The 18,958-nt window shown below is 39.3% G+C and overlaps 1 protein-coding gene across 1 annotated transcript in view; it reads right to left on the bottom strand.

Annotated features, from left to right (window-relative positions):
• Nucleotides 1-6,201: 6,201 nt before the first annotated feature.
• GLB1 (galactosidase beta 1) overlaps nucleotides 6,202-18,958 on the bottom strand; it is a 41,621-nt gene continuing 28,864 nt past the window's right edge. Inside the window, exons 12-16 of the mRNA XM_083874216.1 lie at nucleotides 17,008-17,097; nucleotides 15,793-15,906; nucleotides 14,654-14,785; nucleotides 11,132-11,368; nucleotides 6,202-7,495 (exon numbers count right to left, since the gene is read on the bottom strand). Of these exons, the coding sequence (XP_083730342.1) occupies nucleotides 7,235-7,495; nucleotides 11,132-11,368; nucleotides 14,654-14,785; nucleotides 15,793-15,906; nucleotides 17,008-17,097 (834 nt within the window). The 3' untranslated portion in view covers nucleotides 6,202-7,234. The remainder of the gene's footprint in view (nucleotides 7,496-11,131; nucleotides 11,369-14,653; nucleotides 14,786-15,792; nucleotides 15,907-17,007; nucleotides 17,098-18,958) is intronic.

Raw genomic sequence — 18,958 nt, 5'->3', positions numbered from 1 at the left:
TAACCTATTGTTTTGTGAACTGAAAATAGGCGATGCCCATCAATGACTTACAGGACCAGCATGGTTGCTACCTTGCTTGGATAAAATGAAAGACAAGATGGTGATGAGCAGGTGGGGAGAAAGTACCAGCAGCACTGCTACTGATGGGCATTCCCCATCTTGAGTTTAGGCAGATTTTTATTAGGATTTGGATTAACCTTCCCCACTTTGCACATCCAGCCAGGGGAGCTGAACCTTTACTACAGTTCACCTCCCTTCTTTCATGTAAGAATTCTCCATTTGTAGCTAAGAAAGCTAAAAACTACAGAGCTCAGCATTATTCACCTTTGCCAATTTAGTGAGATACAAGGCCACAGCCTGTAGCTGGAGGTACCAGAAGGTAAATTATTTCCTTCCCCTCTCTTTAAACTTTTTAGTTTAAAAAGAACAAACCCCCCCCTGCCCCAAACCCCAATAAACAAACAAACAAAAAAAAACACCCAAGGAAAGCAAAACCAACATAAAACCAAAACCAAAAAAGAACCCACCCTTTATACAAAATATTGTTATGCCTTCCCCAGTCTTTGCTAGGCTTCACACCTAGATCATGTTTTTTAACACTGAATATTCTTTGTTGCTTGTAGCTGCAGGGTGTCTAAAGATCCTCAGGTACAGCATTTTGTACTGTACTACAGTAACAGGAGAAACAACTTTCATGCAAGTCAAGTATGCTACTACTGTGATCTCTTTTCAGTATCTTTGCACACAGTGAGTTTTTCAGAATTAAAAAAAAAAACAAACCAAAACCACAACAAAAAGCCTCCTGGCTGATTTCAGCATAGGTAGCTTCTGCTCTTATATCTAAATTACTGGCATCTGTCCAAGTCCTCCTTATTTCCTAGAATGGGTGAAAAAGCTTAGTTTTGGGGTGGTAACAGTATGTGGTCTCTCATCACAAAAAAAGACATCAAGAGTACAAAATTTGGCTAATCCACATAGGACATATTTTTTTTTTCCCAGCACCTCTGAAGCCTTTGAACCAAAGCAAACAGACCTGGGAAGTTAGACTAGAAAAAGTTAAAAATCGGCAGCTTGCTGCTAGTTGTTTCTGCTAAGCTTTCTTCTATTTCAACACAAGCTAGATGGACTCAGAGCTTTCAACAAAGTCATGTCTTAGTTTGGCTGCAGTCAAAAGACTCACGCTGTCTTGACTTCAGCTTTTGAAGTAGATACTGCCTTGGATCAAAGGATCAGCAAAACAACACAGATGGGGATGCAGGGTAGCAGAAGACCATAGACATTATTTTGCAGGAAATCATGCTAACACTTTTTGAGTTCAGTATAAGGGTTTTGGGTTCTTCAACACACTGAATTTACCTATTCATTACCAGTACAGACCACATCCTAAAACGGAGGGAGGAAAAAGCAAAACAGCTTAAAAGAAAATATGTAAAGTGTATGCAGGATCCAGACCTATCTCTCAAAGTTTAGTCTTCCAGGAAGGCTTGATGGTACAGCAGAGTGTTTCAAGATCCAGAAATAGAATTTAACATGGAGGAGACAAGAAAAGAGTGCAAAATTTTTTTTCTGCATAGTTTCTATCTTATTCCATTTCTATTTGCTGTGAAAAGAGCAACCAACACTTTCAGCAAACAAAATAAAGGTTTGACAGGCACGGCTTGCTATCAATTTCTTTTTCCTCCTTCTCCTCAACAGTTCATCCTGTGCTCTGGACAACCCTTTCAGCCATAGCACAGGAACAAAACCAGATCCCACAGCCACAAGACACAACACACAACAGTACTTTACCTTCTCCCAGGGCAAGTGCTTTGGACAGTGCTATTGGACAAGTCCACAGCCAGGGCAGACTTCTGGCTAAATTTAGGCTAGAGATTCATAAAGAGTGTTCCCTCTGTACACATGACGAAGAGGAACTTGAGAAAAGGAATCTCTGAATGAAATTTGAAAGAAAGGAGACAGGCATAAGTGAACTCGATGCACTGGCATCTTCATCCATCTTGCAAACTGCCAATGGGTGGGCAGAAGGATTGGAGATCAACTCCATTTTAGACAAAGACTTATTGAAGGAAATCTTTTTGGTTTCTCTACACATAAGACTTCCCTGATGCGAGAGGAAGAACCATCAAGAGTTCAGAAAGAATGAAACAATTCTTAGCTATAGCATCAGAGGGATGAGTTGCCAGGCATTTGCCCAGACTGACTCAGACCCGTGCTCTGGCCCACGTTTGCAAACACTGAAAATGCTCAGTTAATATTAGTATAGAAGCGTGACCCTACAGAAGCACCAAGTTTAATAAAAATAGTGCATATACTTACAGTGAATAAGGAAAAGCCTTTTAGACCATAGATACTGGCTGCAATTTCCTACTGAATTTGCACTGGTATTCAACAGATCCACTCTACTTAACAAAGGTACCTCCAGTTGGAGTTTCAAACTCAATTCTCAATTTCATTAGGGAGCCTCTCTATGGTCTACCAAAAGATTTTAAAAGACTAAATTACAAGCATGCAGCTGTAAGCACAACACTAAAGTGCAAGACAGCAATCTTACCGTGATGCTGGCACAGGGTCTGCTCTCAAAGTGTGCTGGGGAGTCTCAGGAACAAGACTGTGCTTCCCATTCCAACTCTATGGAGTTAAATGTGGGATCTTCCTAAGACCCTGGCTTTGGAGTTCTGTATATACTTGCCTCCTGAAGGACAGGTGTATGTGCTAAAGCTCAAAACAGGAGTTCTTAAATATATCCCAAATTCCTTGGCCACACCATATATCCTAGTCAAAGGGGATTGCATTACCTGAAATAAGCTCTGGTTCTGTGAAATGTCTTGAGGTAACACAGAGCTTAAAATATTTCTCCCAAAGAAGGGGAAGGTCACTACTCCTGTATTTGACATCATAACAAAGCAACAGGGAATATCTTCTGAAAAGGGATTTTTAAACATTCATACTCTATTCAGCAAAAGTATAAGAAAGATCATTGTGATGTACTTTTCCAACATTTTTCCATTCTGCCCATGGCACCAAGTTCTAGGATAATCTATTTCTGCCTGGTTTTGCCTTCTCATTGAAGGAGAGCCATTAAAACAGACCCCATTCTTCAGCAGTTTCCAGTTTCTTCTGTCACACGATCTCCCAGCCAGGACTTTGAGGTTAACTGCTACGCTTTAAGTCCCACTCCGTAACTCAACTTTCTTGCAATTCAATATTTTGTATCAAATAGAGATACTGTAGCACCTGGACCAAGTCATTCAGCAGCTGGTTGCCCTTTCGCATCCTTGCTGAATCTTCTCTGTGTTCTGCACTTCTTAAAATTTCTCTAAATCCAGTTTAAAGAGAGATAAGAAAGTAACAGAGAAGGCACAAAACAGCCTCAGAGGACAAATACACACTTTTGTGTTGGCTGTGGACAGTGAAAGTGGTAACTGGCTTACATACAGCAGTGATGGCTTCAGTTACTGTTGACAAGTTTCCCAATAGTAAAACACTGGAATTACTCGCCCAGGAAAGACTGGAGTCATCACTACAAGAAATCTTGAAGGCTAGGTTAAATAAACACACTGAGAATATTTAAGATACAAATGATGTTGCCTTAGGGTAAAGAGACATAGGGCTAGATCATCGCTCACAAATCTTTCATCCTGCATTATCTGTTAAAAGTTGTCACATTCTCAGCCTGTACAATAACAGCATCGCCTGCTTCAGAGCACACTGCAAACCACAGGATTATCCTTCTGTAATTGTCATTTCTGAACACCTGACACATATCTGTCAGGTGGATAGGGCTTGCTCTCCAGGCAGGATTATTTCTAGTCATTCCTGCAAGTATTCAAACTGTAAAAACAAAAAACTAGTATTTCATTAAAAAAAAAAAAAAAAAAAAAAAAAAAAAAAAAAGACACCAAAAAAACAAAAAACTGCCAAAGAAAACAACAGGCACTGTGGAGCTCCAAAGGAGATTGGATAGCAGGAGATTGGAGAGCTGCCTGCACCAGAGAATTACAAAAGGCACAGAGAGAGTCTAAAGGAGCACAAGGCCAAGTCTCAATCCTGTCATTCAGGGACTAGAAAATGTTGATTAACACTTAGCAAGACAGTTACATTGTGAACAAATCTCATACATAAGAAATAGAATACAACTATATAGCACACTGCCAGTTCTTGTTCTTCTATTTGCTCATTCATCCCAAATAATCACATTTAAAGGCTTTCATTCATGCACAGGCAGGATTACAGACTGAGTTTACAAACCCCACTCCAGAGCTGAAAAAAAAAAAAATATCTGTGCTAAGCTGAGCCATTACAGCTACTCTATGTGTGGATTTCAAAGGGATCCCTACAGAATTGCAAGCATCTGCCTTCCATAGGGGATCAGTGTAAAACTTCTGGTTTTGATGAACTAATTCAGACCAAATACCATACTTGCACTGTCTGCCAAAATCAGGGAACATTGTGCTCATCACTCAGCTCCTGCGTAAACAAAGCACCTCCAAATTCCCAAGGAGATGCACCAGGAAAGATCTGAGGACCTACAGTTTTAACATTAGGAATATTCCTTCTTGCCAGGCCTTCAGGAGGCAGCTGGATCCACCAGAGAGACCATCCTGCTGAACTCCAGCACTTGGAATAGCTCATACAAGTACATCACAGACACTAGCCAGGGGTCTGACAATGCTTTCACACCTTGCCTTTCAAAAACAAATTGAAACTAGACCCACCAGTGCCTTGCCACTGGGTCAAGGTGAGCCAGGTAACTCCCTATGGCTCCTCTTCTCTTACTCATTTGCCCTCAGCCAGAAGGTTTCATTCTGATTTCATTTCCCTCTTGGACATGGTTGAACTACATTTGAAGAAAAGTTAAAATAACTGACCTGCCTGAGGCTGCAAAGGACCAAGTGCCATGCTGTCCTGTTTTGTACCACACTCAGTCCCAGCAGGACCCCATGCCAAGGCTAGGAAACCAAAGGTAAGTCCCAGGCATGTGGTGTGGGCACAGTGCCCCAGTGTGGGCACAGGCAGGGCACTCAGCTGCAGCACCTCAGACACATCCTTGGGTAAAGCAGCAGCAACTGGCAACAGGTTCCTCCTGCTACAGCTCTACTCTGAATGCCCTTTATCACAGGGACCTCCCTTCTGCATACCCAAATACCATCTCCAGCAGTGTTTCCATGTAGGTAGAAGAGGATTAGGAATCAGGGCCACAACTTTTAGCTCTTTTCTGTAGACAGGAGACCACTTCACTGAAAACAGTAAATAGGCAGGTGTGCTAAAGAAGCTATCTAGAGCCCTACTTGAAAAACTTTAAACCCATTCTTTCCACATTGTTATTGTTATTCTTAGAACTAATCAGATGCATGTTTATAATTCTTGATGCAAAGCCTTTCTGCTGGCAATATTACACAGTCATGGCGAAAAGTGAAGTCTCACAGATCACCCTGTGTTTTCACAAGCACAACGTAATCTGAAGTTGGAGTGAGAACCAGGAGTTCCACTGCCCTCACAGCACTAACTGCCATACAAATAAAAATAGTCCCAGCTGTTACTGAGCACTGACCTTAAATAATACATGAATAAATACTGCCATTTTTGCACACTCCAAGCCACAAAACCCATAATTAGTTAAAAACTAATTCTGTTTCATCCTTTACTTTCAAGGCCTAGCTCTGAGGTAATTAATACTTGATAATTAACTGCAAGCAGAGCACATTCCAGGTTCTCCAAAGGGATGGTGCCAAGAAAGAAAAAAATCTAGGGTCAGAGTAGAGCATTCCAAGAATCAAGCATGTCTGGGCACTGTACACACAGCCCTCAGTCCTTGGAATTGACATTGACATCTGACAAGGTCAAAGTTTAAGAGCAGAACCTCTCTATCTTGGATGAGCCACATTTGTCTCCTTCGAAGCCCATCAAACATGCCAAACATAGCAGACATGAAGAGGGTGGTGCTTTTTCACAATCTCTTCTCCAGTGACAATATTGGTCCTCACCAGAAGAAATAGCCAGGATTTTGCACTGGCCACCTCAGAAAAGGGTGGCACCTCCAGTGTATACTCAGCCCATTACAGCTACTTCATTTTTCTTTGCGCAGATCTTCGTAACAGAGAAAATGAACAAGACATCAACAAGAATAACTCCTCATCCACAGAGACTTTACAATCTCATTTCTCCCTTAATACTGCTCATAATTCTCTCATCTCTGTTTTCCTGCTCAAACACACAGAGGAAGAATTTAATCTTTAAAGATTCATTTTAATAATGTCAGACAAAAATCAAAGGAAGAAATCACAGATTATGAAAATACTTGATTTGATCATCTTCAATCTTTGTTGATTGTCATTGTTTAAATATCACCATGGAATTTGTATGACTCACACCAAAATGACAAGAATCAAAAAGAAGGTTCTGTCTGGAGAAAATCAGACGTACTGACAGAGTTTGTGCATCTTTGCAGATATCAGGTATTTAAAAAGACCATCAGTTTACTGGAACAAAACAGATGATGTGAATTGATGACTAAAAAAGAAATAAAATTCTTTAACTTAAAGAATTCCACTTCCAAGGTGCTGGCCTATGAAAAGCAGGTATACCACTAGAGGGGACAAATGCAGACTCCATGTTACTGCTGTTTGAACCAGCTAGCATTTGAGTGCTCTCTTCCACAGTTTTTCTCACTGGTCCTGAAAGAAATCAACTGAAATTTCCCCAAAGTCACTTGCATTAAAAAAAATGAGGTCCACTCAGTGCTGGCAGAAAGCCAAATGAAACTAAAATTATGTCGATACATTAATAAGTTGATTAAGGAAGCTGAAAGTGTCTTGTCTGTTGGCAGCACTGACTTACCAGTCCACTTAAGTAAAACCAGTAAGGTAGTGGGGGCTGCACACTCTTTTTGTAGACTCCTCTCCAGTTGCAAAACATGGTAAAAAATAAAAACATAGGAAAGTTACTCTAGTGTAAGCGGAGTTCAAGGACTACATTTTTACTAGGCTGATGGAAACATTACCTTCCAGTTGAGTTCAATTTCACATTCCAAGGCAAATTTCAAAGCTTCAGCTTTTATTTTTAAAAAGAAATTCAATATTTATTCAAGATTTTAAAATAAAATGTCTTTGAAGAATTTAAGATGTTGCCTCATCTAAACAACTTCCCTTTTTCAGAGACTCAGTGTCAATGAGTATGGTTTGAAGGAAAGGGAAGCAAAGGGTGGAGTGAGGAAGACAAAGAAATACCCAAATTATTATAGATGCCTCATCCATAGCTCTCTAACAAAGAGTGGGGGTTTATCAGTTTCATGCTGTAGGGTTGCATTGATATTAGGCTTGTCTACAAATTCTATTTCGCACGCCTGTGTGCTGCAAGGAGAACGCTCCAGCTCCAACACCGTTATGTTGTTTGGCGCTGACGCAACGAGCACATTCCTTGGAACATAAAGGGTCAGCTGAGGACCCCGGGCTGGCCAGTAGCGACCGAGATTAAAGCCATTGATCCAAATTTGCCCCTGTTAAGACAGAAAGAAAAAATAGCAACATTTTAACAGCTTGTCAGAGATGAGATGACAAAATAGACTTGAGCAAAACATTCTTGATATAGTAACTGAACTCCCTTCACCTTTCAGTTTGATTGAACGCAAGGATAGAAAATCTGCACAAGAAAATGCTAATGACAGTCAAAAAACTTAAATTCCCTCAGCAGTTAAAGCCATCACTAATATTTAAAAAGAAAGTGGTAAAATACTGCAGTAATTCCAAATACAGCAATAATTAGAAAAACAACTGCAGGCTCCTTGCACTGATTTTTGCCCCAAGTTTAAGACCAAAACAACACTGAAAACTGTATTTCCTTGAAGCTAATTGTTAAAAGGAGAATGAAGTCACAGAAGTAAAAATAAGATCCTAATGCTGTTACAGTTCTCTGTACAAGTGTAACACTACACTACGTTGGTAGTACCTGCTCTGAAATTTCAAGGGCAAGATACAGCTTGTCTAGACACATGAAATTCAGATGTCTCTTTTACTTGTTATAGCTTAGTCAACAAAACTATTGTGAAATCATACCAAAATAAAGTACTGTTGTAGTTACATACAACCATTTAAAGCCTTGGGATTTGCTAGTATTATTTTAAGTACAATGAAATTGGGGCATACAAATTCTTAAAATTGCTTTTTATAGTTGAGGTCTATAAAATGGCAGATTGTAGAATGTTTAATAAAACTGTAAACTGACTCCTACTGAGCTGAGCTCAGTCTTGGTTCTTAAGCAAGACAGAGGGAGGATATACTGCTGATTTGCATAAATAATTTGCTTTTACTCCTCCAAAGTGTCCTTTCACTGTATATCAAACAAGAGTTCAGTGTCAAGAAAAGGGATGGGAACAAATAACTGTTCCGTGTTTTTCCCTCTTGCTTTGGTCTTTGGTAATCAAAACATAGAGGAAAACCAGACTCATGGCATGGATGTACACTGACAAACATCATAAACTTGTCTGAATCAATGGAAAGTAGGACTTTTACTGCATTCAGTTATTTCTAAAGTTGTCTGGGATAGCTGAAGTCAGAATATTTTAACATGATATACAGAAGCACAAATGCAATATAACAAGTATTGCTGTTCAAGCTGCTTTAGTGGTATTTTCCTAGTGTTTCCTTTTTCAGGTATTTATGAAAACAAATTTTATGAAACTCAAAAGAGAAACTTTTTAAGGAGTTTGTAATGTACAAATGCAGTAGAGTTATTTCACCTCTCTATCCACTTCCGTTGTACAAGATCCTATCTTGCGCTGTTCTGCCAAGGTGTTAATAAACCCCAAATGCTTGACCTCAAATGCCTTTTTTTTTTTTTTTAAATCAAGTTTATCTTTATTCGAGCTCACTACTTTCCGTAGTAGGTTTAGAAGAAAACATGGTATGAATGCAAACTCCCCACACACAAGATGGATGAGTGAGTGTACCCACTAGACAGTAGCCCTGCCCTCACAGAGAATGACAGTAATCTGTGGGAAGTAGGTATTTGCTGTGGGAATAAACTGCACTAGAATTCTGATGCAGGAGATATGATCAGACAGGTCTCTGTTTCTGATCTGAATCACTCACTGGTTGTAACTCCTTTTTCCAGTAAAGCTGAGAACTTAAATTTCTCAACTCCAAACTGTCTTTAATATTGCAGTTTCTAAAGACTTCACACTCAGGAATTTGTATGTGCTAAACAAGCAAATTATGACATTATATCTACTAATAAATATGCCTTAGACAAAATAAAAGAGGGAGGAACTTCACTAGCAAGATTTCTTTTAGCAGGGACAGCAATTATAGCCCATGATTCCACAGAAAACAAGAACAGTCCTGACTCCAAATCCTCTTTTCTTTTGAAGAAAAAAAAAGATCTAAATATTCACCCAGTGGATGTATGCTTAAGGGCATCATGATTCCTCGTGTGAGGGTGGAGTAAGTTTTATTACTACAGAGGGGTTCAAGAAGCATTGAAGGCAAGCAAGCTACAACATAGGTCATGACTGTTAATACTGCACCTTTCCTTCCAGGCTGTCCCTCATGCTATATTCCTTGCCTTTGCAAAGGCAGAACCATCATTAGGAGTTTAAGTTTTCTTGATAAGTGTTGCTTCTGCGGTTTTTCAACTACTCAGAGAGGTGAGTTTAAACTCATTAAGAATCCCACTCCACAGTTAGGCAATTTACACTGTACCATGCAAGGAACTAAGGCCCACATACAGTGGGACCTGATTGGAATTTATACCCTTTAAGGCCCTCTACCTTAAAGGCATTTGCTAATTTGTAAAGTTATCTGAAAGTCTCAGTTTCCAGGTATCTTACTTAAACTCTCATCCAATCCATATAAAGCTTGAAGGATAAATTCAACAGCCAAACTTAAGTTCATCTGGAATCTCTCCCCAGGACTGCTTTACAGGGTATACAAACTACATAAAACAGAGGTTTCCAAAAATCAGAGGAAAATATTTCCACCAGTACCTAAGAATTCTTGGACTACATTGACATTTTAAATATGAGTTTGCCAACTGGCAGGTAGGGCCGCCTTGCTTCCTGAAGAAGATTTATGTCTGATAGAGCCACAGAATTTACTAAAAAGGTCTAAGATTCAGTTGCCATGAAAATAAGATATTTTTTGAATTTTATTCAGCAATTGTGTGACATGCACATATATAGGAACAGGGACTAAGTCAGATTTCCTCATCCAAGTTAAGTGTCAGCAACACCAGGAGTATACAATAAATCGCAGCATTCTGCATATTGTGAAGTGCTTTAACCACTACAATACTGGCACTGGAGAGAGATCAACAACAGCTCCTTCTCCCACTTTATTTTAATAGTAGTAAATTAATTGTTTCAGAAAAGAACAATTTTGCACCTAACACTGCCACAGGCACTTCCCTAAAGCCTGGACTTAAGCTTAGAAGAGAAGCAAGAGGAGTAGCACTTCAATGCATGCACTCTGCTCCCTGTGCCTCCCACCAGGTAGCTGAGCTGCTCCTCACCCATCCTGCATGTGGTTTCAAACATGACACTGTGAAAACACACTCCTTCTCTGCTCTAGCTACATTCCATCCCTGTGAAAAACTCCCATTGGCAGAGATCTACCCACAGGCTTCTTACAGCAGTGCTCCCTGATCCATTCAGTCCAGGTACAGGTAACCTTCTCCATGCATTAGATCCATATCTGTGGCACACCACCAGCCACAGAGTCCAACATTCTTTATGCTTTGCAACAGGATCCATAGTTCCTCACACAGCACCTCAAATATGATTCAAAAAAACCCCACACCACCAAGTGCAACATTTCTAACGAGCCTGACAGTTAATCTTTCTCACTGTTAAAAAACTTGGGTGGATTGGTGCAGTTGCTTTGGTTTGGGTTTTTTTTTGTGATGCTCCACTTTCTAGATCAACACCATGTATCACTGGAATATGTTTCTCTTTTCTCAATCTTTTATCTCCAGATTTACTTAAAGCAAAGAATCTATTTGTCAGTAATTTAAATAAATTTGAGACACTCACTACTACGACCAACTTCTACCCATCTAAGATAGGTGGACTTTGATTGTGAATAGAAATTTCAGTAGCTTTCTAAGTGGACTTTGAAGTTTTTACAGCAAAAACTTGTACCTTTGTCCAACCAGGAAAATTGACATAGGTGTCTTGTGGCAAGTCTGGAATCCCTCCAGGAATTGAAAGAGTACCAGTGTAAAATGTAGGTACTTCATAACTCAGTGCTTTGACAGATCTCTTCGGCTGACCAAGAAGATACATAATGTCATAGTTCACTGCTCCATCTATGTCTAGAGGATAGATTTCCCATCCAACAAGTATATCTTCAGCAAGAGTTAAATTTGAAACTAGACCCTAGGAGGAAGAAAAGAAAAGAACAGAACAATAATATAATTAGCACATGTTATTGAAGTTATTTGGCTTCAACTATAAATCAATCACAAATAAAAACTGAATCAAAGTAACAGCTAGCTGCCAATCTGTGTATGAAAAAAACAAGCATCTGGTCTTCACAAAGGCATAAGCTTTGCTTAAAAATAAAGAGCTCCACTTATTCTCTGTGAAAGATCTGTTCCTCTTCAAAGTTTTAGGCTTCCATTAATACACAAGGGCTATTTTCAAATTCTTCCCCGTAACTAGGAAAATTTCTGTTTTGCTTTAATATTAACATGATTCCAAAACCTCTGGCTTAATAAAAAGAAGCAACATCAAATATCATTAAGACTGAGATACAATCACTTGGTAACACTGAGTCACTAACCCATGACATTAACTTGCGCAATAGCAGAGAAAGTGGTATTTATTTCCCATAAATCTTCTCCAGATAAGGTACAGTATCATCAAATCAATGCATGTGCTCAACTCAGTGAAATACTTCCAGCTTACAGCCAGCTTCAAGCCCTTGGAATCCATCCTCATTTCTATGGGGCCATGTACACAGTGGTTCCAGGAATACCAGGGTACTTGCACACCGAATGCCAAAGCAAGGTAAGGTCATAATTTAACAAGAAAGAAAAAAACATCAAGTTACCCCTGCACACACCCTAATTTTGTTAGAGTAATAGTTCCTAAAGTGGTGTTTCAGTGCAATGCAAGGGGTTGGTTTTAACTGCTTGAATAGACCCTGCATAGAAGCTGGTTTTCAGTGCAACACAAGTTATGTTGCAAACATCACACCTCAAACAGGAACAAGCAAAAACTCAGTTTCTATGGCTTTGGAGAGCTGATACTATGTTCTGTGTCTGCTGTGATATCTCATAAGCATTGCACTCTCTCCAACAGGCTCATCATCTGTATGAGCACTAAGTGGTTTTCTCTTCCTTTACCTAATGTCCATTTTACAGAACAGGAGCTTATTTTGCTTATGTCAAAATAAAATATCTACAATTGTCAAGTTAAGTGACAAAACTTTTCTATACAACCTAGACTCTACTCTGTCTAGCAATCAACTGAACTAATGCAACATAACTTTAGGCTGAACCTTCTAACCTGCCACCCTAAGCTCATCTGCAGGCACTATGAACAGGGTGATTTTTCAGACTATATTAAGTGCCTACTAAACATTGTTACTTAGGTCTGCATAAGAATACACATTCAATGATCCTTATCTGGAGAAGATTTGTAGGAAATAAATATCACTTTCTCTGCTATTGTGCAAGTTAATGTCCTGGGCTAGTGACTCAGTGTACCAAGATGTGGATATAAATGAGATACAGGTGCCAGTGTGCATGTGAGAAGACACATAAAAAAAAAACCAAAAAACAAAAACCACACTCTTCCTTCCTTTGTGTCCTTTAGCAACATGATTTAGATCAACAGGATGTTTTAAAACCAAACTCCTTTCAAGATTCCTTCCCAAAAGCTAGATGCCTAGTTCCATTTCAAGCTCAAAGAAGTGATAAAACTCCAGCCAAGCAAAACCCTGAAAACCTATCTTTGCTAAAAAATGCAAGGCACCACAAGGCAGGAACCTCTTCCCCTAACTGGATTTTCAAAAGCACATGCATTTTTAAAATCCAAGGTATAATTAATTACATCCCATTTTCAAAACCAATACAAAGGAGAGCATGAGGGATGGATTCTATGGAAAGAAGAAATGCACATAGTGCAAAGCTACCCAAGGAAGGTTGTCTTTTCCACACAGAAAGAACCTGCTTTTAGAGGATTATTTTCACCATGGACATGTCTCTTAAACCTGCTTTCACTTTTAAATTGTTAAAATGTATACATGCGAATTTCAGCTCAACCACAGCAACTGAGCACCTCCTTAATCCAACCTCTAAATGTCTACTCTCTTACCTTAATTTGACACTAAGCATATAGGTTTCCTTACCATCTGGCCTGTTAATAAATAAATAAAAGCAATGTTTCTGCTACCTCAACATGAAGGCACAACACTGGGGTACCAGCTTCCTTCCCCTGCCACTCAGATAAAGGCAAAGTACCTTGAAGAGAGAGTATGAACACAGTTGGCACTACTGCTACCTACTGCATCCTAATAATATATAAAAAAAAAAAAAAAAAAAAAAAGGCATGCTGTGAACTGTACACAGCACAAACACAATACAAGACTGACCTCTACAGCACTCCTATCTTTTATGAACTATCACGCAGCACGGGGGATCCCATTAAGTCTAAAACCAGCAAAGTTTACTTTTTGCCCCTGCCCTTCCTAGTGCTACATTAGTGGTACCTCCATGGTATGGAGATTACATGGCAAGGTTTGTTAGCAAGGGGAGCTGCAGTGGGGGCTTTTCTGAGAAGATGCCAAAAGCTGCCCCATGTTAGACAAAAACAGCTCCAGCTGACTCTGAAACAGTCCCACCGCTGAGCCCATCAGTGATTCTAGGAGTGCCTCTTTGACAACATATTTGATCTCCCTGTCTTTATCTTGAACCACAAATCCTTCATTGTATTTTGTCCCCCTCACCTGCTGGTGGAGGAGGGGTGACAGAATGGGCACCTGGCTTTGTGGATACATTGCTGTCAGCCAAGGCCAACACACCACAACCATTCATGCACGGAGGTGACAGTCCCAAAGTGTAGCACACACCCAGAAACACAGGGAAGCTCTCTGATAATTCTCTCTAACACCTCATCAGAATGGGTGAACTGGAACTTTTGCACATGATAGTGCTCATGGACAGCCTATCCCAGCCGTACTCAGAGTACTGCAAGCGTACACTGCTGACAAAGGAAATGAGACAAGAAAAAAGATACGAAGGTGTATTTATGTACATACAATCCCCCTAGCCTCCAAAAGCAATCCCAGGATTCACAAGCCTCAAAGTGCAATAAATTTCTGGACCAATTTCCAACCCATTTTTTGGAGTTCACAGAAACAGAGAATTTACTGTTATCTACAGACTCAACTGAACCGGAAAATCTTGTGGGTAACACCTTGGCTGACAATAACTGAACAAACAAATAAAGTTAAAAAGTTGTCTAGCAGTTTTCAATTTCACATTGATTTTGGCGACTGGAAAAACTCAGATGGAAACTAGTGATTAGTTATATTTTAGGTAAAATTACAGCGTCTAATCCTGACCTTTTTGCTCTTCCTAATTCACTACTTTCTTTTTAACCTGTGGAAAAGATGAAAAGCCATCACAGTCCAATAACTCAATAGATTTTACTTACCTTAAAGTCATTATTGTATCTACCAAAGTTGACTCGGCCCATATTCTCTACCAAGATGTCCAGATTTGCTCCAGCCTGTCCAGTTATATTTATCTTAAGTGATTTGTCCCTTTCAAGGACACCCTGAGGTACCTATATGAATTGCAACAAGAAGAAAACAATAACCACTGAAAACCAAAAATACCCTGTTATTTGTTTTTTCAACTTGCATGAAAAAATTAAAAGTGACAAAGGAAAAAAAAAGAGTAAAGAAAATCCCTTTCCTCTCCACCTCCTGCATGTGAGCACATGAACAACACAAAGGGTTTCTACACCAACATTCACATTTCAGTTCATCAGCTGGATGTGATAGTGGGTTTTGATGCACCTGATTCACAAAAACCAAGTTCCCAAATCTAGTCCAGTGACTGAAAAGAATTTGACAATATCAGTGATTTGGCTTCATCTTCCAATTATGTGTGCACCGATATTTAGTTTTACTTATTCCTATTCCCACAACATAAGGAAAATTGAGCTTTATCTGGACACAAAGGCGATGAGAGTCAATATGGGTCAAATATTAACTAAAAATTGACTGTAAAATACATTAATTTATATTAATTCTCATTAAGCAAGGCAAAACCATGCCTATGGAAAGAAAGATTAAATTCGCATTCGGCACAATAGACTTTTCTTTGTTAAAAAAACCCCTGTGGTTAGTAGCCAGTCTCATAAGGTAAGACATAGACTCAGGCTTCCTGCTTCTTCCACCCTCAAAGGAAGAAAAAAGAGAATACTTATAAAAATTTTTTTGCAAATACTGCAGAAAGCCACCAAGTATATATATCAGTAATATATTCCATAAACCTGCAAGTAAATCCATTCTCTAGGTCTTTTATTCACCTCAGTCATGAATATGCATCAACATTCAAATATGTCAAAAATGGCAAGACATAGATAGTCATGTTTTTTCTGAAATACTAATTTGAACATCTGGTATGAATCAATATATACTTCCTTATTTTCCTCATGTGATTAAATCAGATCAGGGTTGCTTTGGTGATCTGGAGAAAGGAGGAAAAAAAAAACCGAGTCTACATCCTCGACTTTCATAAAGGCCACTGATGGTAAAAATAAATACCAACAAACAATGTTTTTACCCCATCAACAGAGACATAGGCACGATCATGGACTCCATTTGAAGGTGAAGACAGCAGTGTTGGCTCCACACAGTTCTTTGGAAGCGTAGTTCTATACAGTACATACCCAAAATACTAGGAAAAGAAAGGAAAAAAACTCCAACTGATTAATGAACCAAGTCATTTGGTAGTTTCAATTCAGGTCATGAATTGAAAATAACCCAAATTTCTGCCTACATGCCTGCACTGAAATACTAACTTTCATTCACTTCAGACAGCAACTATCACAGACACTATTTCACATTAGAGTTTACTTTGACCTTTAGGTAATGGGTGACCTTTAGGTAAATTGGTGAAAATCCCTTTATAACTTTATAAAAAACTTGTAAGTTCACTTCTCACCCAGTGCCCATAAATTGATACATTCATCAAGTCAACATTATCTAATTATCCATTAAATACTACATGGTTTACATCAGGAACATTTTGGAATAAATTTCATTAAGTTCCCCATTGGGAATGGAAAAAAATAAGTCATAAGCTGTTCCTAAGACCTTAACTGGCTGAAGAGGTAACTAATGAACTTCAAAAAAGGGCAAGTGCAGGGCCCTGCACCTGAGGAATAATAACCCCATGCACCAGCACAGGCTGGGGGCTGATCTGCTGGGAAGCAGCTCTGTGGAGAAGGACCTGGGGGTCCTGATGGAGGACAAGCAGTCCCTGAGCCAGGAGTGCCCTGGAAGCCAAGGAGGCTAGTGGTATCTTGAGGGTATTAGGAAGAGCATGGACAGCAGGTCAAGAGATGATTCTGCCCCTCTCCTTGGCCCTGGTGAGGCCACATCTGGAGTGTTGTGTCCTGTTCTGGGCTCCTCAGGAAAAGAGGACACAGAACTACTGGAGCAGATCCAGCAGAGGGCTATGAAGATGATATTAAAAAAAAAAAGTCTCTTAAGATCTGAAAATTAATACTTCAGAGAGGAGAGAAATCAAGGTGAAAGCCTAGACAGCACAGACACCTATATCCATCCACAGGAAAAAGAAAATCTCAGGTGCAAAACAGGAGCACTGTAGAATATGAAAAGGCCTCCAATGCAAAAATCCTGGATATCTTTATAATACTATCACTTGTGTGCTAGATAAAGTGTAAGATATGACATAAGAAGAGTAATACCACAGACAGTTGTTAAAATAAACTCCACAAAATTACTGCAAAATACCTACTGAAGGAATCCTCACCTGCTTTAGCTCAACGAAGGTCAATGGGTAAGTGCTTCTCACTGGTCCAGAAGGTGACAGTCCATCAAGAACCTCCAGCACAGTGCCTGCCTGCAGCACAGAAAAGGCAGATATATGAAGATCGTAAGTTTCGGTCCAAATGTAACAACTTGCACATCCAGCCATCAAGTCAGCTAGCTCAATGTGTCCAGAAAGCTAACAAATTTTTACACCATCCTTGCAGACGCATTTAAAATACAATATAGCAGAAACAACTGATGAAGTCCAAAAGAAACATGCCACACATAGAGCAGTGTTTTAATTAAAACAGATGTTCTAATTTTGCTATGCATTCATAAAAATAAAAGTGACCCTTTATTATTTAACTAGAACTACCCCAGGAGTTTCTCACCAAAGTTGTATAAACAAACACAACTACTCTGGATGATTAATATAAAACAATATATTATCTAAATTTTGCTCAGTTATACTTAGAATCAAACTAGGGAAAATGGCACTGATTCCCACTGAGTCACTCTGGAATCATTCTGAGCTAAGTAGGGATACAGTTTAATTCCATCAAGAGCCATCCAAGATGAATTTACCCTATTTAGTCTTAAATGATTTTAGAAACTCTAAGGCAGTAATTAAGTTGTCATATATAAGTAGCTGGACTGGTTTTAATGAGATTAGGAGCAAAGTTTAGGCTAGTCACACACATAAACACCTTGCTGAATAAGGACTAAGATGTGTACAATTAAATTGCCTTTTATTGCCATTATGGAATATTCTACTCATCTAGGATTCTCTCTCAAACACCATTATCACTTTTCGGTTAGTCAAAATGCACACGATATGCCTAATGTCTTACAAGCTCAAAAAATCAATTGCATGCACTTCTTCATGAAAGATGTCAGTCTGTTTCCCCAGAATTATCATCACTGTTCAGTGGTAACTACACATTCGACATTCAAATACCTCTCATATATCAGATTTACATTCAAATGCTTAATTAAAAAACAAAAATGTGTTTAAAATAATGTGAAACTATATTGTAAGAGTACTCACAGCAGTACAAACTTCTGAAGGTACTTCAATAACAGAAATATTGAATTTTTGCAGAAGTTACATGAAAGTTGTACTGAAATATTAAAATGTACATACAGTATTTTACAGTGATGCAATAGAAGCCAGCATGAATTGTCTATGTACACATAATTAAGTCTGCAGTTTTGGATGGGATACAGTTAATTTTCTTCACAGTAGTTAGCATGGGCCTGTGTTTTGGATTCTTGCTAAGACTGTTGATAACACAGGGATATTTTGGTCATTGCTGAGCAGGGTTTACGCAGTCAGGAACTTTTCTGCTTCTCTCACCAGAGAGTAGGCTGGAGATGCACAAGGAGCTGGGAGGGAACACAGCCAGGACAGCTAACCCTCACTGACCAAAGGGATATCCTGTACCTTTGGTGTCATGCTCAGCAATAAAAGCTGGAGGAAAAAGGAGGGAGATGTTTGGCGTGACAGTGTTTATCTTCCCAAGTAACCAACACACATGAATTGTTCAACAGGTGTGTGATGTGGCACTTTGGAACATGGTTTAGTAAAGAACACAGAAGTGGCTGGGTTAAAGCTTGGACTCAGTAACTTTAGAGGTTTTCTCCAACATTAATGATTCTATGATGGAGCCTTGCTTTCCTGGGGAAGGCTGAGTGCAAAAGTAGTAGCAAATGAGCTCCTTATTGTGCTTTACTTATGCTTGCAGTTTTTGCTTTACCTACCGAACTGTCTTTACCTCAACCCACAAGTTTTCACACCTCCACCTTTCTACCCTACTGGGGGAGAGAGTAAGTGGCTGCATAGTGCTCAGCCGCCTAAAAGGATTAAACCACAACCATGTAGACACAGATCTAAACAGACTTCTGAAACGAGCTTGTCTTAACTCTAGCTAGGAACAAGCAAGTAAAAGGAT

Source organism: Zosterops lateralis, assembly GCF_965231275.1.
Source record: "Zosterops lateralis genome assembly, chromosome: 1".
NCBI classification, from domain to species: domain Eukaryota; kingdom Metazoa; phylum Chordata; class Aves; order Passeriformes; family Zosteropidae; genus Zosterops; species Zosterops lateralis.
The sequence above is the reverse complement of the archived record's forward strand: the minus strand, read 5'-3'. Positions and strand labels throughout refer to the sequence as shown.